This window comes from Pelophylax lessonae, assembly GCF_965119305.1.
Source record: "Pelophylax lessonae genome assembly, chromosome: 8".
Taxonomy (NCBI): Eukaryota; Metazoa; Chordata; class Amphibia; order Anura; family Ranidae; genus Pelophylax; species Pelophylax lessonae.
The window spans coordinates 160,025,831-160,043,584 of NC_138775.1; the positions used below are offsets into that span (position 1 = coordinate 160,025,831).

The 17,754-nt window shown below is 42.7% G+C and overlaps 1 protein-coding gene across 1 annotated transcript in view; it reads left to right on the forward strand.

The window, feature by feature from the left end:
* Positions 1-17,754, forward strand: part of LOC309562208 (uncharacterized protein) — a gene marked incomplete at its 5' end in the record, with an annotated part of 1,875,955 nt that overhangs the window by 1,510,031 nt on the left and 348,170 nt on the right. The window contains 2 exons of the mRNA XM_082266327.1: positions 1,095-1,277; positions 11,815-12,018. Coding sequence (XP_082122453.1) covers positions 1,095-1,277; positions 11,815-12,018 — 387 coding nt within the window. The remainder of the gene's footprint in view (positions 1-1,094; positions 1,278-11,814; positions 12,019-17,754) is intronic.

Genomic DNA, 17,754 nt, shown 5'->3' on the forward strand with positions numbered 1-17,754 from the left:
ACTGGTTGTGAAGGGGTTAACTTTATTTGGAAGGGAGGGGCTGTGTGTATCCCTAGGGGCGTGCTTTCTACTGTGATTGGCTGTGGCTTGAGCTGTAAGGACACTGATCAACGGATCTACATACTAGATCCGTTTTATCAGTGTCTTTACAGCGAGGAGAATGACAGGCAGCTTGTTTACACAAGCTGCCTGACATTCTCCCTCTCCCCCGCCGATCGCCGAGTGACCGGCGGACATCGGGTCCGCTGGTCACACGCGCGGGGGGGTCCGTGACCACGCGGGAGCGGGAGCGCGCCTCCGGGGGCGCGCGCTCGCTCCCTAGACCCTCACAAGCTAGTGACGTAGCCCTACATCACTTTGCCTATGAGGGGATTACTGCCGACGTAGATCGGCGTTAGGCAGTCGGCAAGTGGTTAAAACTACCAAACCACCCCAAATTTGCCTTCTCCATTGACTCCAATGCACTTTGTCCAAATCTCCAGATTGTCACAGAAATTTCAGGGAAATGAAAACTCTTAATTTCATACCTAATAGTGAGTCAAAAAAACAGCAAGGTTATTAATGAATGTTCAGGATAAACATAATAACTTCTTTAGACAAAAAAAGAGATTGAATGGACCACTTGGTCTTTTTCTGCCATCAGTCTTCTATGGGAAATATAGATTTGATTATTCAAAATGATGACACGTACTGTATCTGAAGCCTAATGGGGAGATTCACCTTCTCTATGACCAATGTCACTGGGACAGAAAATTAAGGAACAAGAGATGAGAACCAATCTTCCAGTATAAACACCTGTTTATATAGCAACTGTCGATGTGATATTCCCCCTGACTTTTGAAAGATTTCCTCTAACTTTCAGTTGTGTCTCTGAGACAGCAAATTAAAGAAAATCTCCCCAATGAGATAAAGCAAAAAGACAAAAAAGACAGAATTCTCAAAAACAGATCAAAACAAAACAAAAAGTGAATAGTACAGTATTCTCTATTCTGTACAATATCAAAATAAAAAAGTTTTGGCATATTTTAAAATAACATTTTTAAAAAAGAATGTATATGTGGTTGTGTGACTCTTAGTTGTGTTTTTTATTTTAGGAATTGGACAGACCTGTGGTGCACCACCAGTAGTGCAATTTGGAGACATCACAGAAATTAAATTACAGAGCTATCAGTCAGGTTCTTCTGTAAGATATAAATGTGCAAATTATTATAAGCTTGAAGGAAAAGACGTTATTACATGTAAAGATGGAGAATGGGAAAAGGAGCCAGTCTGTCGAGGTATGGTCCTTCATGTGATCTCAGTATTTATGCAGAGTTACTCACACACTTTTGGCTGTCCAAAATAGCTGCATGTACACTGCCTGGCCAAAAAATAATTAGCTACCAAAAAAAAAAGGTCATACACTCTAACATTTCGCTGGACTGCCTTTAGCTTTAATTCTATGTGGTATTGTTTCGATAAGCTTCTGCAATGTCACATGATTTATTTCCGTCCAGCGTTGCATTATTTTTTCACCAATATTTTGTATTGATGATGGGAGAACCGGACCTCTGCACAAAACCTTCTCCAGCACATCACAAAGATTCTCAATGGGGTTAAGGTCTGGACTCCATGATGGCAAATCCATGTGTGAAAATGATGTCTCATGCTCCCTGAACCACTGTTTCACAATTTAAGTCTGATGAATCCTGGCATTGTCATCTTGGAATATGGCCGTGCCATCAGGGAAGAAAAAATCAATTGATGGAATAAACTGGTCATTCAGTATATTCAGGTAGTCAGCTGACCTCATTCTTTGGGCACATACAGTAATTATCGAAATAGGATAGTTACTGAATGCTTAGTTTAGTTAGTTGCTTAGTTAATTCCAGGCGGTGACTTTTTTTTTTTTTTTTTTGGCAAGGCAGTGTATATAATACTGCAATAATAACTTGAATCTGAAGTAATTTAGTATAACATAAATACTAAATATCCACTTATGGTTGCAATGTAAAAAAAATAAATAATTAATGTTAATTAGGGTCACATTAGTGTGTGTGTGTGTATATATATATATATATATGTGTGTGTGTGTGTATATGTGTGTGTGTGTATATATATATATATATATATATATATATATATATATATATAAATATATATATATATAAATATATATATATATATATATATATATATATATATATATATATAAATATATATATATATATATATATATATATATATATATATATATATATATATATATATATATATATATAAATATATATATATATATATATATATATATATATATATGTATGTATATATATATATATATATATATACAGTGCAGTGCAGTATTTTGCCCCCTTGAACTTTGCGAACTTTTGCCACATTTCAGGCTTCAAACATAAAGATATATTTTTTTGTGAAGAATCAACAACAAGTGGGACACAATCATGAAGTGGAACGAAATTTATTGGATATTTAAAACTTTTTTAAGAAATAAAAAACTGAAAAATTGGGCGTGCAAAATTATTCAGCCCCCTTAAGTTAATACTTTGTAGTGCCACCTTTTGCTGCGATTACAGCTGTAAGTCGCTTGGGGTATGTCTCTATCAGTTTTGCACATGGAGAGACTGAAATTTTTGCCCATTCCTCCTTGCAAAACAGCTCAAGCTCAGTGAGGTTGGATGGAGAGCGTTTGTGAACAGCAGTTTTCAGTTCTTTCCACAGATTCTCAATTGGATTCAGGTCTGGACTTTGACTTGGCCATTCTAACACCTGGATATGTTTATTTGTGAACCATTCCATTGTAGATTTTGCTTTATGTTTTGGATCATTGTCTTGTTGGAAGACAAATCTCTGTCCCAGTCTCAGGTCTTTTGCAGACTCCATCAGGTTTTCTTCCAGAATGGTCCTGTATTTGGCTCCATCCATCTTCCCATCAATTTTAACCATCTTCCCTGTCCCTGCTGAAGAAAAGCAGGCCCAAACCATGATGCTGCCACCACCATGTTTGACAGTGGGGATGGTGTGTTCAGGGTGATGAGCTGTGTTGCTTTTACGCCAAACATAACGTTTTGCAATGTTGCCAAAAAGTTTGATTTTGGTTTCATCTGACCAGAGCACCTTCTTCCAAATGTTAGGTGTGTCTCCCAGGTGGCTTGTGGCAAACTTTAAACGACACTTTTTAAGGATATCTTTAAGAAATGGCTTTCTTCTTGCCACTCTTCCATAAAGGCCAGATTTGTGCAGTATACGACTGATTGTTGTCCTATGGACAGAGTCTCCAACCTCAGCTGTAGATCTCTGCAGTTCATCCAGAGTGATCATGGGCCTCTTGGCTGCATCTCTGATCAGTCTTCTCCTTGTATGAGCTGAAAGTTTAGAGGGACGGCCAGGTCTGTGTAGATTTGCAGTGGTCTGATACTCCTTCCATTTCAATATTATCACTTGCACAGTGCTCCTTGGGATGTTTAAAGCTTTGGAAATTTTTTTGCATCCAAATCCGGCTTTAAACTTCTCCACAACAGTATCTCGGACCTGCCTGGTGTGTTCCTTGTTCTTCATAATGCTCTCTGCGCTTTAAACGGACCTCTGAGACTATCACAGTGCAGGTGCATTTATACGGAGACTTGATTACACACAGGTGGATTCTATTTATCATCATTAGTCATTTAGGTCAACATTGGATCATTCAGAGATCCTCACTGAACTTCTGGAGAGAGTTTGCTGCACTGAAAGTTAAGGGGCTGAATAATTTTGCCAGCCCAATTTTTCAGTTTTTTATTTGTTAACAAAGTTTGAAATATCCAATACATTTCGTTCCACTTCAGGATTGTATCCCACTTGTTGTTGATTCTTCACAAAAAAATACAGTTTTATATCTTTATGTTTGAAGCCTGAAATGTAGCAAAAGGTCGCAAAGTTCAAGGGGGCCGAATACTTTCGCAAAGCACTGTATATATATATATATATATATATATATATATATATATATATAATGATTGTGTGAATTTGGATTATTACCACAAGTTCCTTAAATTGCAGAAACCTGTATAAATACTTACAGACAAGATATCACTCTAAGTCTAACATATCATTTATTTTAATTTTATTATGTAGGAATCAGTAAAGATCACATTATCCTTATACATTAACTCCCTACTTTGATAATTACCGATCATACTTCTCATTCCTTGCACTAGTGTGCCAAGGAAGGCTCAAATCTTTGTTCTTGTTACTTTTTTTTTTCGTAATAATTTATCACACAATAGTATTTACCAATTGCAATTCAATAAAGCACATGTAGGCTGATAGACCCTCACATGACCATCAGGAAGGCTGCAGAGAATGTTAGGATTCTCTACATTCCTACCTCTTTCTGATTATCCGGTGATCAACAAACCCCACCTCCTTTTAATTTTCATCTACTGCTGGAAGAGCTTTGCAACATGATTTCTAGAAGTGGCAAACCCTGTGATGCTGCTCTTACCTCCATTACACCTGTACTTCTGCCTCAAAGGCATGGTTTCCCACTCCTGAATCCTTTTTCCGCTTAGCCCTACATCAGCAGATGTTACAAAAACTTGCTTACTGCTTGCCTATAGTTGGTCAGTGTCCCATCCCTGTCCCTACCGGGTCATATAGGTAGGCTAGACCCATCTACATGTCGAAAGAATGCCTCCAAGCGGGGAAGAAACACAACAAAAGGGCACCAACCCTTTGCACAACCCCACACCAGCAAGCATCCATCTTTATTATTGAATTTTCACACTTACCTGTCACAATGCTTTCACACTCTAGCTAATGGAAAATAATTTCTTGTTGATTTTTTTAATTTTTAATTTGTCCACTTGTAACCCCTGAGTTCCCATGGTAAGAAACATAGCAACTGTGCATTGCAATCCTTCCAGGAAGGTGTCACATCCCCTGCCACTCAGGTGTACTAAGTCCCCCTGAATAGACATGGGTCCTGTGCATCTCCCTCAAAGTGATGAACTGCCACTCCACTAATTTTCCTTGCAGCATTGTAACACTCCCAGTTAAACTTTTGTGCATGTGAAATTCTGTCATGTTTCTATAAGGATTGGAATATAACTAGTGATACAACTATGTGTGTGTTTGAAAACTTTTATCTTATCCAATGCATATCTTATCACCCTTTTTATAAAAGGTTCCATCTGCCCCTTTCACCTTATGTCCTTATCTCCCAAATGTATTATTATGGCAAATGGTGGTTTATTAAATGTTTCTTCCTGCAATTGCTGTCTCAACTGTCACCAAGTCACTCCCCACTCCCCCACCCACCTGATCCTAATCCTTTGCTCAGTGAAGCGCACATTTTCCATATTCCGCCATATGGCTCTAGAACAGTGGTTCTCAAATCCTGTCCTCAGGACCCACTAACAGGCCAGGTTTGCAAGATGACTGAAATTCATCACAGGTCAGTGGCGGCTGGTGCTCAAAATGTTTGGGGTGGGGGGGGGCGCAAACAGAAAAATGTAATAGGCATTGCTTTGCGGCAAAAAACGCTGTAAAAAATTTGCGTGACTTTGAGGCCACAAAAGTGTGAATGGGGCCTTCAGTAATCAAGGTATAGTGTGCCCCCTTCAATGCAGAGTGACCAGCGTGCCCCCTTTCAATGCAGAGAGACCAGCATGTCCACTTGTCCTCACTGTGTGTGTGTGTGCTTTATTTTTTCATTTTTCAATATTTCCTTAAAGTGATTGTAAAGCTTCTTTTTTTTTTAATAACAAACATGTCATACTTACCCCAAACCTCTTCTTCTGGGGTTCTTTCACCAGCGCTGTCTGCTCCTGCTGTTCTTTGTCTGCCCCCATAGCAAACCGCTTGCTATGGGGGCAGACATGCAGGCTTGTGCATCTATAGACACAAATAGTATGGCTCGGCCCTGACCCCCCCCCCACTTCCCTCCTCTTTGGATTTGACTGACAGGAGCCAATTGTCATTACATGCTCCACCCCAAACTGAAATATTGCATCACACATAAAACATATGTAAACAATATTGAGAATCAATTTGAAATTAATACTCCACCCCAAACTTAAATGTTGCATATGTGCACCACCCCCAACTAAAATAATGCATTTATTTGGGGTTGGGCACTTATGCAATATTTCAGTTTTGGGTGGAGCATTGATGCCAATTTGATTCACAACATTGTTTATCACATAATATGATCTGTGTTCAGTAGTATTTTTATATATGGTTAGCTTTTTTATTGATTTGAGCAGTGCAACAGTTTTTTGAGATTTTTTATTTTTGGTGTGAGAACACATAAATGTGGTTAATTTACTAAAGGCACATATATTGTGCACTGCAAGTGCACTTGCTCCAAAGACTAGTAAGGGTCCTTTTACACGGGCCGTCTGATCAGGTCCGCATGTGAGTTTTTCAAGCGGATCTAATCGGACCCTCCCTCCATTTATCCCTATGGAGTGGCGGATGTCAGTGGTGACATGTCCGCTGACACCCGCAGCTATATGATCCAATCCTGTCCACCAAATCCAGACGGATGGTAACGCTATTTTCCATCCGCCCGGAGGATCTGATCAGATGAGATCGAGTAAAAACAGACAGATGGCCTGTTTTCACCCAATTTCCCCATAGGGGAGAGCAGGACTCTGTCCATCTCCGCTCTGCACTGTGAGCAGAGACGGACCTGTCACTCGCCTGCTCAGTGGGGATCAGCGGAGCGAGTCTGCTGAGTTGACCACTTGTGTGAAAGGACCCTTAATGAGGTAAATCTTCGATTTGCAAAGAATACACAAATGCAAGGAAGATTAGAAAAACAGCATTGTTGCTTGTACATAATTGGATGATAGAAATCAACAGAGCTTTCATCTCATTTCAGAGCTTCCCCTCAGATCTAGAGCAAGGTCACTTCAAGTGCATTTTCAGGTGCAGTTTCAGTGCACAGTATATTTGCCATTAGTAAATCAACCTCCCCGGTGTTGGCTGCAGCTCTGAGTTTTTTTGTGTTTGATTTATTTTATTGATTTTGAGGTTAGGTAGTGATAGCGCAGGGGAGGTTTCATTTACATTAGCAGAAGCCAATGGCTCCCGATGCTGCTGAGTCTTTTGTGAAAAGAGATAGAGGGGAGAAGAGTGTCTGCAGATGGGCACAGAGCTGAACTGAGATCAAGCTCAGGTAATTGTTCAATTGTTCAAGGGGAAAGGGGAGGAGCAACATTTGAATTTTTTTTTTACCTTAATGCACAGAATGCATTAAGGTAAAAATTATGTTAACCTTACCCCCCCCCCCCCCTGTTCACATTGGTGCGACTTGTCATGCAATTTGACAGGTCCGAACCGCATGACAAGTCGTAAACCTATTGTCGGCAATGGTACTGATTAAATCACTCCATCTTTGCAGTGCCGCACCAATTTGAAAAAAGTTCCTGCGCTCTTTTTTGTGCTTTCAGGAGTGACTTGCATAGACATCTATGCATGAAGTCACGCAGATGTCAGCCAAGTCGCACCCAAAGTCACACTGACATGCAGCTTGGAAATTGTGCGATTTCAAGTGAAGTTGCACGATTTCAAAGAGTCGGCTTCAGTGTGAACAGGGGCTTATGACCAATCAGAGCTTCACCCAAAAGGGAAAGTTTTGCTTTCACACTGGCACACCAAGGCAGTACACACTGGAGACGCTGTGCGGCGAGGTGGGATGGTGCTTTAATTTTGTCGGGCTCTGTACTCTTTGAGTCCCTAACAACAGGACACTATAATAGGCTTTCTGGTCCTTCTGGTTACAAAGTCATAGGATTGAAAGAATCCATGGTGGCTGGTATACCTTTCCATATGTGACCAGTGAGGATTTAATTCATCATTGCCTATGATATATATTCAGAGATATCCCTGGTACTCTGTAACATAACCAGCCCTTATTTTTCGTGTGGGGGCTTATTTTGCCTCAAATATAAAATGTATTCCCCACCATTGACATTGTTCCACTTTAGAGGGCTCCCGACGCCTGCACAAGAGTGTGGTAACTCCTGCCTGCCTTATCTACAGTGCAGCATCTATTTGGTCTTTGTAGTACCCTGACGAAGCTACAATTGCGAAACGCGTTGGTTTTTCAGGGACTGCTAGACTGCACATACATTGAGATCCGTTGGTGTGGTATATTTGTATTCATTACAAGCATATAGTAATCACGGATCCATGTATTTTAATATGTCTATTATTTTGTAATGTAATTTTTTTTTGTTTTAACCCTATGGCAATAAAGTTGTATATGTTTTTTACATAGTGGTGTTGTGATTGCATCCCTCCAACCATACACATGCCGATATAGTCCCGCTTTTCTGGACCTCTCTTGGTCTTTGTGCCTCCTTTTCTGTTCTACTATTGGGGATGATGGCATGTATATCACGGTATTATATTTTTGTACCTCTTCTCTAATATACTGATTTTTTATTTCAGCACATTTTGAATTACAGACCTGGAAAAGTATAAAGAGAATCTATAGTGACACAATGTTGACAAATATTTAGAGCATGTTTGTTCCAAGCCAATGGGGTTGATTTACTGAAGGCAAAAAGGCTGTTCATGTTAAAAAAGAAAGTTGAATTTTGCAAGGAAATGTGTCCCAGAGCTACGCTGACTTCCAGCATTCAATCATATGTAAGCAGATATGCAGATTTCTTTTCTGTTTTGCTTGCACGTAAATAGGTCTTATTTTAAAAGTAAACTTAAACACATTCACTTAGCTCTGGGGCAAACTCCATTGCAATGTGCAACTTCTCTTGCAAAGTGAACAAACTATTTGCCTTTAGTAAATCAACCCTATTTACTCAAAGTATTGAAACCAGACAGAGCTAGGCAACTTGCATTTTTTGGAGGCTCACAATGGCAGCTCCAATGACAGTTGTACCTTAAGGGTAAGTGTAATATGTTGTCTGACCCCTACCTGCATTAGTGTACTCTTGTTTTGCAGAGTACAGTGGAACGAAATTAAACATAATATGGTTCTCCAACTGTATTTAGTGCTATGTGAGCGACAGCCATGTACACCTGCATTTAGGTCTTTGGCAACATATTCCGTAACATTGCCTGCAGTAATTTAGAAACAAGGCATGACAACATTGTTTATTCACTGTGCTTTACTTCATTACAAAATCATGAAAAGCTATTGACTTTTGCAATGACTGACCATTATTTGCATTAAAATTTTAACCTTGGATATTTTGTGTGATACAGAATTGATCTATATTAAAAGATACAGTGTAAATATAGGACATATCTTTCTAACAAAAACAATACTGCTGCGCATATGCACAACAAAAAAAATGTAGCAACACATATACGCAATGTCCATTAGTGGAACTGTGCTGGTAAGATCACGTCACCACATGTACTGTGCCCTAACTGATATATAAAAGCATGGAAGATCATGGGTTTCTGGAACTGTACCAGACCTCTGCCAACACCAGATTTCAGTAGAACCAAAATGAGCATAGGGCCTTGAAAAATATGACAGGTGGATGTCTAGTGCAATAGTAGCAACAAAGACAACTTTCTTTGCATTCTCAGTGCATGACTTCTTGTTGATGTTGGACAATTGGTTTTAGCACTATGTAAAATAATTTTAAACTCCATCTTGAACTTTTTTTTTTATTTTTGGATACAATGCGGAAGGCTTAGAACTTCTATCCCATTTCTTTTTTTTCTTGCTGTCTTTATCACCAATAGGATACTTTCTGTTCTAGTGACACAACATTAAGTAAATAAATTAGCAGGCACATGGGCAACAACAAGCATTAGGTATAGGTTTTAACCATTTTCCACTCAACTAATGTGTTTCTATTGCTGCCTGCGTGTCCATTGCTGTAACATTGGAAGTTGCACTTTTCCTCCTCATAGCTTAGAAATGAGGTTAAATTGTACTTTGCAAAGAATATCCTATCATGCGCAAGGAAAAAAAACAAAACAAAACATAAATTTGGCTTGCACATGATTGGATACTGGAAATCAGCAGAGATTCACCTCATTAACTAAGCTCTGGGGAAAAACTCCTGTGCAATGTGCAACGTCCCTTGCAAAGTGAAGAGTAAATAAACTTTATTGCACTTTCAGCACAAATAAAACTATAAATAGTACAAAAGGCTCCCATATATATTTTTTTATGGAAAAGATCATAGACTATCAGCCACATATAACTGAGAGTTTTTTATATACAGTATGCCTAAAAGTATGGCTTTGTTCACACCAGTAAGTTGTGGGAATGTGCACAAAATTGTATGCTTTCCTGCAATGCACAAAAACATGCTGCTATTTTGCAAATGCACGGCACACCCCATTCACCTTACAAAAGCAGTGTACATGTGCCAAATGCATGGTAGCACACTACCATTCATTTTTGAGTAGTGTAATATTTTAAAATGGCGCAGCCACCTTTTTTGCACATTTCGCTCACATAGGGCAGCCCATTGAAATTATTAGGCTGCTTAACCACTTACTGCAAAGTGACGTATCCCTACGTCGGCAAACTTTGTGGTGTTATACCAGGGTGATGCCTCTAGCTAGAGGCATCACCCCGGTACCTTGGTTTAGAGCCAACGGTCGGCTTTCCGTCGGAAATGACCGATGCGGCTCGGGAGCTGCTCGATCGTTACCTGGGTGAGCGGGAGGGGATGTTCCCTTCCCCTCCCGCCGCCTTCCGTGACTTTGCTCAGGCCTCCCATCCCACCGGGGGACCCAAGCACCCAGCCGTCGCATCCGCCAGCTGGATGGAGTCCCGATCTAAGCCAGAAGCGACTTCGATCGGGTCTCCGATGATGTAACCCGGAGGCGGCGTCCATGAATTCACTTCCGGGTTACTCTGCTGCAAAAGGCGGCAGATTTTAAAAACGGCTGTATGCAAAAATGCCGTTTTCTGCGTTTTGCATACATGAAAGTGTAGTGGAGGGGTCTAGGGTCTTTTAGACCCTCGATCCCTCCATAAAGAGTACCTGTCTCTGCATATTGGTGTCACAAGGGATGTTTACATTGCTTGTGACAGCAATAAAAGTGATCAGATTTTTTTTTTTTAAAAACCTGTAATAAAGTTAAAGAAAAAAATAGGAAAAAAAAATAAAAAATTTTAACCGCCCCCGTCACCGTTAGCTTGCGCACGAAAGAAAACTTATACGGAAGTCGAGCTGCGAATGAAATTGCTGTTCAAACCCCACATGTGAGGTATTGCCGCGATTTCCAGAGCGTGAGCAATCATTTAAAAAAAAGAGCTACACTCTAACTCTAAACTGGTAACCGTTAAAAAATTTAAACCGTCGCCTATTGAGATTTCTATTGACCGTAGTTTGTCGCCATTCCATGGGTGTGCGCAATTTTAAACTGTAACATGTTGGGTATCTATTTACTCGGCGTGACATCATCTTTCACAATATACAAAAAAAATGGGCTAACTTTACTGTTTAAAAATTTTCTAAATGCAGTGAAATGTGATTTTTCGTAATTCTTCCAAAAAATTGCGTTTTAAAGACTGCTGCGCAAATACCTCGTGACAAAAAATATTGCAATGACCGCCATTTGATTCTCCAGAGTCTTTGCTAAAAAATATATATAATGTTTGGGGGTTCTAAGTAGTTTTCTAGGAAAAAATACTGATTTTAACTTGTGAACAAAAAGTGTCTGAAATAGGGCTGGGGCTTAAGTGGTTAAAGGTGACATGAACAAACGCAAAAAGAAACATGTGCACTTGTCCAAACCTCCTTGGTGTGAATGGAGCCTAGGTGTAAAACGTTTTTTTTTTTATATTGTATTGTTTATGTTTAAACTAATTATCTCTTTTACTCATTTCAGCACCTTGTACAGTAAAAGAAACTGATATGCAGCAAAACAATATACAGCATAATTGGTCAGTAGATAAAACCAAAAAACTATACAGTGAACATTTTGATAATATGACATTCGAGTGCAAACCTGGATATCAGATATCTGATCCAAAACCTCTGAGAATTCAGTGCTTGGACGGTGTGCTGAAATACCCAAGATGCCTAAAGAAAGGTAAACACCAGAATATGCAGTAAATGTAACTCTGAACTCTTTCCACCTACAATTGTAAAAGCAATACAAACAATAGTTATATATGACAATCCAATATAAGCTTACTTGAAAGATCTCTTTTCATGCTGTGAATTTTATAATAAAAAACATCAGCGCTGAAGGTGGATAGATACCTGAAGTCTATTGAAGTCTATAGAAGCGATCGCCAGTAGTACTCCTCTTTTAATCTCTTCAGAGAACAAAAATGTAAATTAGGAACTTTTTAATGTATAACCCTTACTATGCTTCTCAGATGGGAACATCCTTAGACCATATAGCTAAAACAAAGACAAAGGGAGAGGGCATACTAACCAAGAGCATTGCCATAAAAACAAGTTATTATATAAAAAAAATGAAACTCCAATGTACTCACAAAAGTGTAAAACTTCAGGCATATAAAAGCAATCCAGTACAGATGCGCAAATGATGCCCATCTGCAAGGGCATTGCTTACCCATTTCAAAGACCGTACCCTCCTCAGAAAAGTTCTGATGAAGGGGCACACTCCTTGAAACCCAAAAGCCACGCCCTTGTGAATGACTATCATTCGCGCATCTGTACTAGATTTATTTTATATTCCTGAAGTTTTACACTTATGTGAGTACATGTCAGTTTTGCCAACCCGTCACATTAAAAATCACTGACACGACACCCAAAATTTACTGGCAGAGCAAATTTTTTACTGGCATTTTCAAGAACGTACAAAATTTCATTTTTAAGTGCAAATTTCAGTCTTTATGCTGCAAACAAATACAATATGCAATTAACAGTGTGATTTGGGGGAGATTTCAAGGTAAAAGAATGCTGGCTCTGACTGGACTACTAGACTAGAGTGGAGTGGACTTACTGGGGTGGGGGGCTGGGCCTGCCCACAATGGACTTTTTTTAGGCTTCTTATCAATTCCATTTATTTTCTCACTGCCTTGCATGAATTACTGGAAATGAAAGAGCAGTTTTTTTTTTGTGATGTAGGAGCATTGGCAATGGCATATAATTAGTATATATGAGTATATTAACCTTTTTTTTCCTGTCCTGTGAATTCTATAATTCTATTGCATGCTCTTGATCATGATAACCTTAGAAGAAAACATTTTAACCTCTTGACAGTAAATGGGTCATACGTAGTGCGTTATAGCCTCTCCTGCAAATTCAGCTTTGATACAGTAGTGGAAGTGTGTGTGTGTATTACCCAAAAGTGTGTCTTCTTACAGCTAGAAGCTAACTGTGTGGAGTGTGGTGGACAGACAGACCCGTCACCAAACAAGCTTGTCATAGACTGTGTGAAACAGAGGCTGTCCTCAGTGTCCTATGTCTCTCAGGAATATAAAAAAACATGATGCAATAAAGTAATTAAAAGCTTATGCTCCATTACACACTGTGGGGCAGCATTATGCTGCCTGTTATATAAAAGTAGAATTTTCCACCATAGGTACCGGCTTGAATGGTCGAATTTAGATCCTATTGTTTTCTACAACCGTATGCTTGCCTTTTCTAGTTAGATGGTATTGTCCCCCAGGGTGTAGGTTCTATTAGGCAAACTTAGGTGAAGGAATACAGCAGCACAACAATTGAAATTCTCTGCAATCATTCTTGTGACATCCCTATTGATCCTTCTTTGGGCATAACACATTTTGTTAAAGCTGGACTTTCTTCCGCATTCTGCATTTCCTGCGACTAATGGCATGGATGGATCCTTCAGCAGCCCTGGGCTCAGGGCCAGGACCAGGGCTGAGGTGGTGGTGGTGTGCCAGCCAGATGGATGGATGGATCCTCGTGGGGGGACGTCGGCAGGGGGGGGACTGACTGAGTGAGTGACCGAGACCGAGAGGCGCATGCTGCGCATGCGCAGTCAGTTTGTCTCGCCGCAGCCATCTTTTTAACGGGCACTTTTTTCCTGCTACGGGCATTTACGGGCAGGAGAAAAATGCCCTGATTTTACGGGCTGTCCCTAAATATACGGCAGGTTGGCAACACTGGTGCATGTGAGTTTCATTTTTTATAATTGTTTTTGTGGTCATGCACTAGGCTGGTGCACCCTCTCTCTTTGTCCACGTTGTGAGTTCTGCCTGTCTGCTGGCCATTACTTTTCACAACTTCCTGGATTCCCTGCATGCTTTTAAGCTTCTCCTCTGCTTTTTACTTTTTAATTTGAAAGGAATATATATCTCATGGTACTTTGCTGTCTGCAAGCAGTGATTCCTGTACTGACTCCTACCAATATTCAAAAAAAGGGCAGAGCCATGTCCCGGGAAATTATAGGCCGGTCAGCTTGACGTCAATAGTATGTAAACTTCTGGAAGTGATAAGGGACTATATCCAAGAGTTTGCTAAAGAGAACAACATCATCAGTAGTAATCACTCAGCACGGGTTTACAAAAGGGCGTTCTTGTCAAACTAATCTGTTAACATTGTACGAGGAGGTGAGCTGTGTGCTAGATAGGGGGAGACCAAAGGATGTGTTGTACCTGGATTTTGCTAAGGCGTTTGATACAGTTTCCCACAAACGCATAATTTATAAAATGAGGTCTGCCGGCATCGACCACAAGGTTTGCTCTTCGATACAAAACTGGTTAAAGGGGCATGTCCAAAGGGTGGTAATAAATAACGCGTACTCAGGTGGTAAGTGGGGTCCCCCAAGGCTCAGTCCTGGGACCAATTTTGTTCAATTTATTCATAAATAGCATTGAGGGTGGGATCATTAGCTCAATCTCAGTTTCTCTGTCGCTCATTGACAGACGCAGACTTCTTGATTAATATCAGTAGGGTTATACTGCCCCCTACAGGAGTAGGACACTAGGCAGGAAAAAAGTTCTGGCCACACCTATGGGCAGTCCCAGGGGGTATATCCTCTCTCTACCTGCTATAGGATGTCAGTTTTTTTCTGCCTAGTCAGGAGTAAGGACCTAAGTTCCTTGCTGGGATCCTTGGTCCTGGCAAGTTTTTTTAGATAAATCTTTTTTTAGTTAGCTTTTTTTCTCCAGTTGTTCCTGTGAGATCTTCAAGCAATTATGCCGGATCTGGGCGACGGGCTGAATGCTGAGATCCAGTGCTCACCCCAGCTGGCCTACGAGCGCGTGCAGGCCCAGCTCCGCGCTGGGTCAGCCGCGACATAGTCCCGCTGGACGGGGACTGGCCCGCGGGTTAAACGTCCCGCCGAGTCGCATATGACCGCTCGATGGCCGAGTCGCAGCGTCTCATTTGGCCGACACCCCCCCGGCAAGGGGTTTTGTCTGGAGTGGCGCCTGCTCTGTTCCCGTATGGTGAGTAAATGCTTCCCCCCTTTCTCCTCATGGCTGACTCTGGGGTGGACCCGGGCCCCTCCCTGGGACGGTCGGACCCCTACTAATCTCGGTTCCCCTCTGTTCCCCTGTGCACCCCCCTCCTGTGGTGTCCCTCTTCCCCCTCCATGTGGGGTGGCTAGCTGTGCGTGCAGGCCGCTAAGGGGGTGGGGGTGCGGACGGCTGTTGTGCGGGGGGCTTCCTCCCTGGCTTCCCAGGGCCTACCTGCCGATCGATCGTCTGTTAGTGATGTGGGGACCCCCCTTCCCGCCGCAGCGTGTGGGGCCGCCATTTTCTTGTAGTCCCTCGTGTGGCTCATGGCGGCGGCCATCTTGGTACACCCAGCTCGTTTTGTTTGCAGAGCTGGGCAGCTGTGGGAGTTACTGAGGGCGTATAAGGGGGGCGGAGCCCCTCCCTAGACTCGGAAGATCGCTCCACAGGACTTCCTTGTCATGTAGACTGCGCTGAGAGCAGTCCTTTTGAACTCTGGTGCATTGTGTGGTGAGCCTTTTGGGGGTCTCTCTCTCTGCGGGGGTCTCGAGGCACGCTGTCTGACCATTGAGGGGCGCTGTAGTGCTGGGTGACATTTTTCAAGAAAAAGAAAAAAAAAGTTTTTTTCAATTTTGTCATACTTTGCTGACGGGTTCCCCTGGTGTTGCCATGGACCCTGCTGCACATGTGTCCCCACCTGATCCCCTCGAGGTGGCCGCGGGGCCCTCTGATTCTCCGCTCACCATTTTCGGCGGTCCTGGAGTCATTTGTGTCCCGGGTGGAGGTGGCCTGTCAGGGACGGGGGGCTAAAAAGCGACCCCCGCCTACCCCTGTCTTGTCTAATGCCTCAGATTCTGATTCTGAGCCAGTCACTGCTGTTGCGGGTTCCTCCTCTGGGGCTGCTGCCTTGCGCCCCATCTCCTCTGATAGTGAGGATGACCTTTCTGCCTCCGCCATAGCGCAAGACAAGGCACTGGTGGACGCACTGATTGTGTCTGTCCGGGAGACCCTAAAACTGGAGGTTGCACCTGTGGATGCAGCTCATACGGAAGTTGCCTTTGGCACTCGAAAGCCCTCCAGGGTGGCAAAGGTGTTTCCCTTTCCCAAATGCTTTGACGATATCATTAAAAAGGAGTGGGTCCGTCCAAAACGACCCCCTGGGATGCCCAAGCGGATTGCTAGGCACTACCCGTTTGAAGAGTCCCTCCTTAAGAAATGGACGGTGCCACCTTCGGTGGATCCGCCGGTTTCCAGACTAAATAAGGCTACTGTTATCCCGTTGGAGGATTCCCTGTCCTTTCGGGATCCGGTTGATCGTAGGGCGGAATCTGTGTCCCGTTCCATATTCTCCCTGGCAGGGTCGGCCTTGAGGCCAGTGTTTACCATTGCTCTGGTTTCGCAGACGTTGACGGAATGGGCCAAGCTGTTACGCCATGACCTGGAGGGGAGAAGTCTCCCCCCTGCCGTGGCCGAGTTGCTGGAGCAAATGGTGCAGGGGCTACAGTTTGTTTGTGACGCCGCGCTGGACGCTGCTCTATTGCTGGGGCGTGTGTCGATCTCGGCAGTGGTCCTCCGGCGCATGCTATGGTTGAAGTGCTGGTCGGCGGATCAGGCTTCCAAAAAAGCCTTGACTGATCTCCCTTTTCAGGGGGATCGCCTGTTTGGTGCTACCTTGGATGAGATTATTAAGGATCTCACTGGGGGCAAGAGCACCTTTCTACCACAGGCTAATAAGGGTAAGCAACCTCGTCGCAGACAGGGACCTTCCTTTTCAGCTCACAAGAAGTTTTTTTGCTCCTCCGGAGCGGGCAACAAGGCGAAGCCCTCCAAAGTCCCCCCGGGGGGTTTCAAGAGACCCTGGTCTGGTGAGCAAAAATACAGTCCTTCCAGACCTGAGGATAAGACAGCTTCAGCCTGAAGGTGCGCCCCCACCCATATCAGGGGTGGGGGGGCGTCTTTTCCGGTTCCCGGACCCGTGGCTCTCCAGGATTCAAGACGAATGGGTTCACGAGGTCATATGGTCGGGATACAAGATCGAGTTTCGATCGCTTCCACCGGTGCGGTTCTTCCCTTCCAATATGCGACTGTCCCCGGATCACCTAATGGCTCTGTTGGGGGCAGTGCAGGACTTGATGCAAGTGGTGGCCTCCCTGCATCAGGGGGATTTTCTGGCATCCATAGACATCAAGGATGCCTATCTTCACGTTCCCATTTACGGAGGACACCAGCGGTTTCTGCGCTTTGCTGTGGGAGAGGACCATTATCAGTTTGTGGCGTTACCCTTTTGGTCTCGCCTCTGCTCCCCGGGTTTTCACAAAGGTTTTGGCTCCAGTTCTGGCGTTGTTGCAGCAGCGGGACATTCGGTTCTGGGCTACCTGGACGACCTCCTCCTCCGTGCGGAGTCTCCGCAGGCTGAGTTTCATACGCGG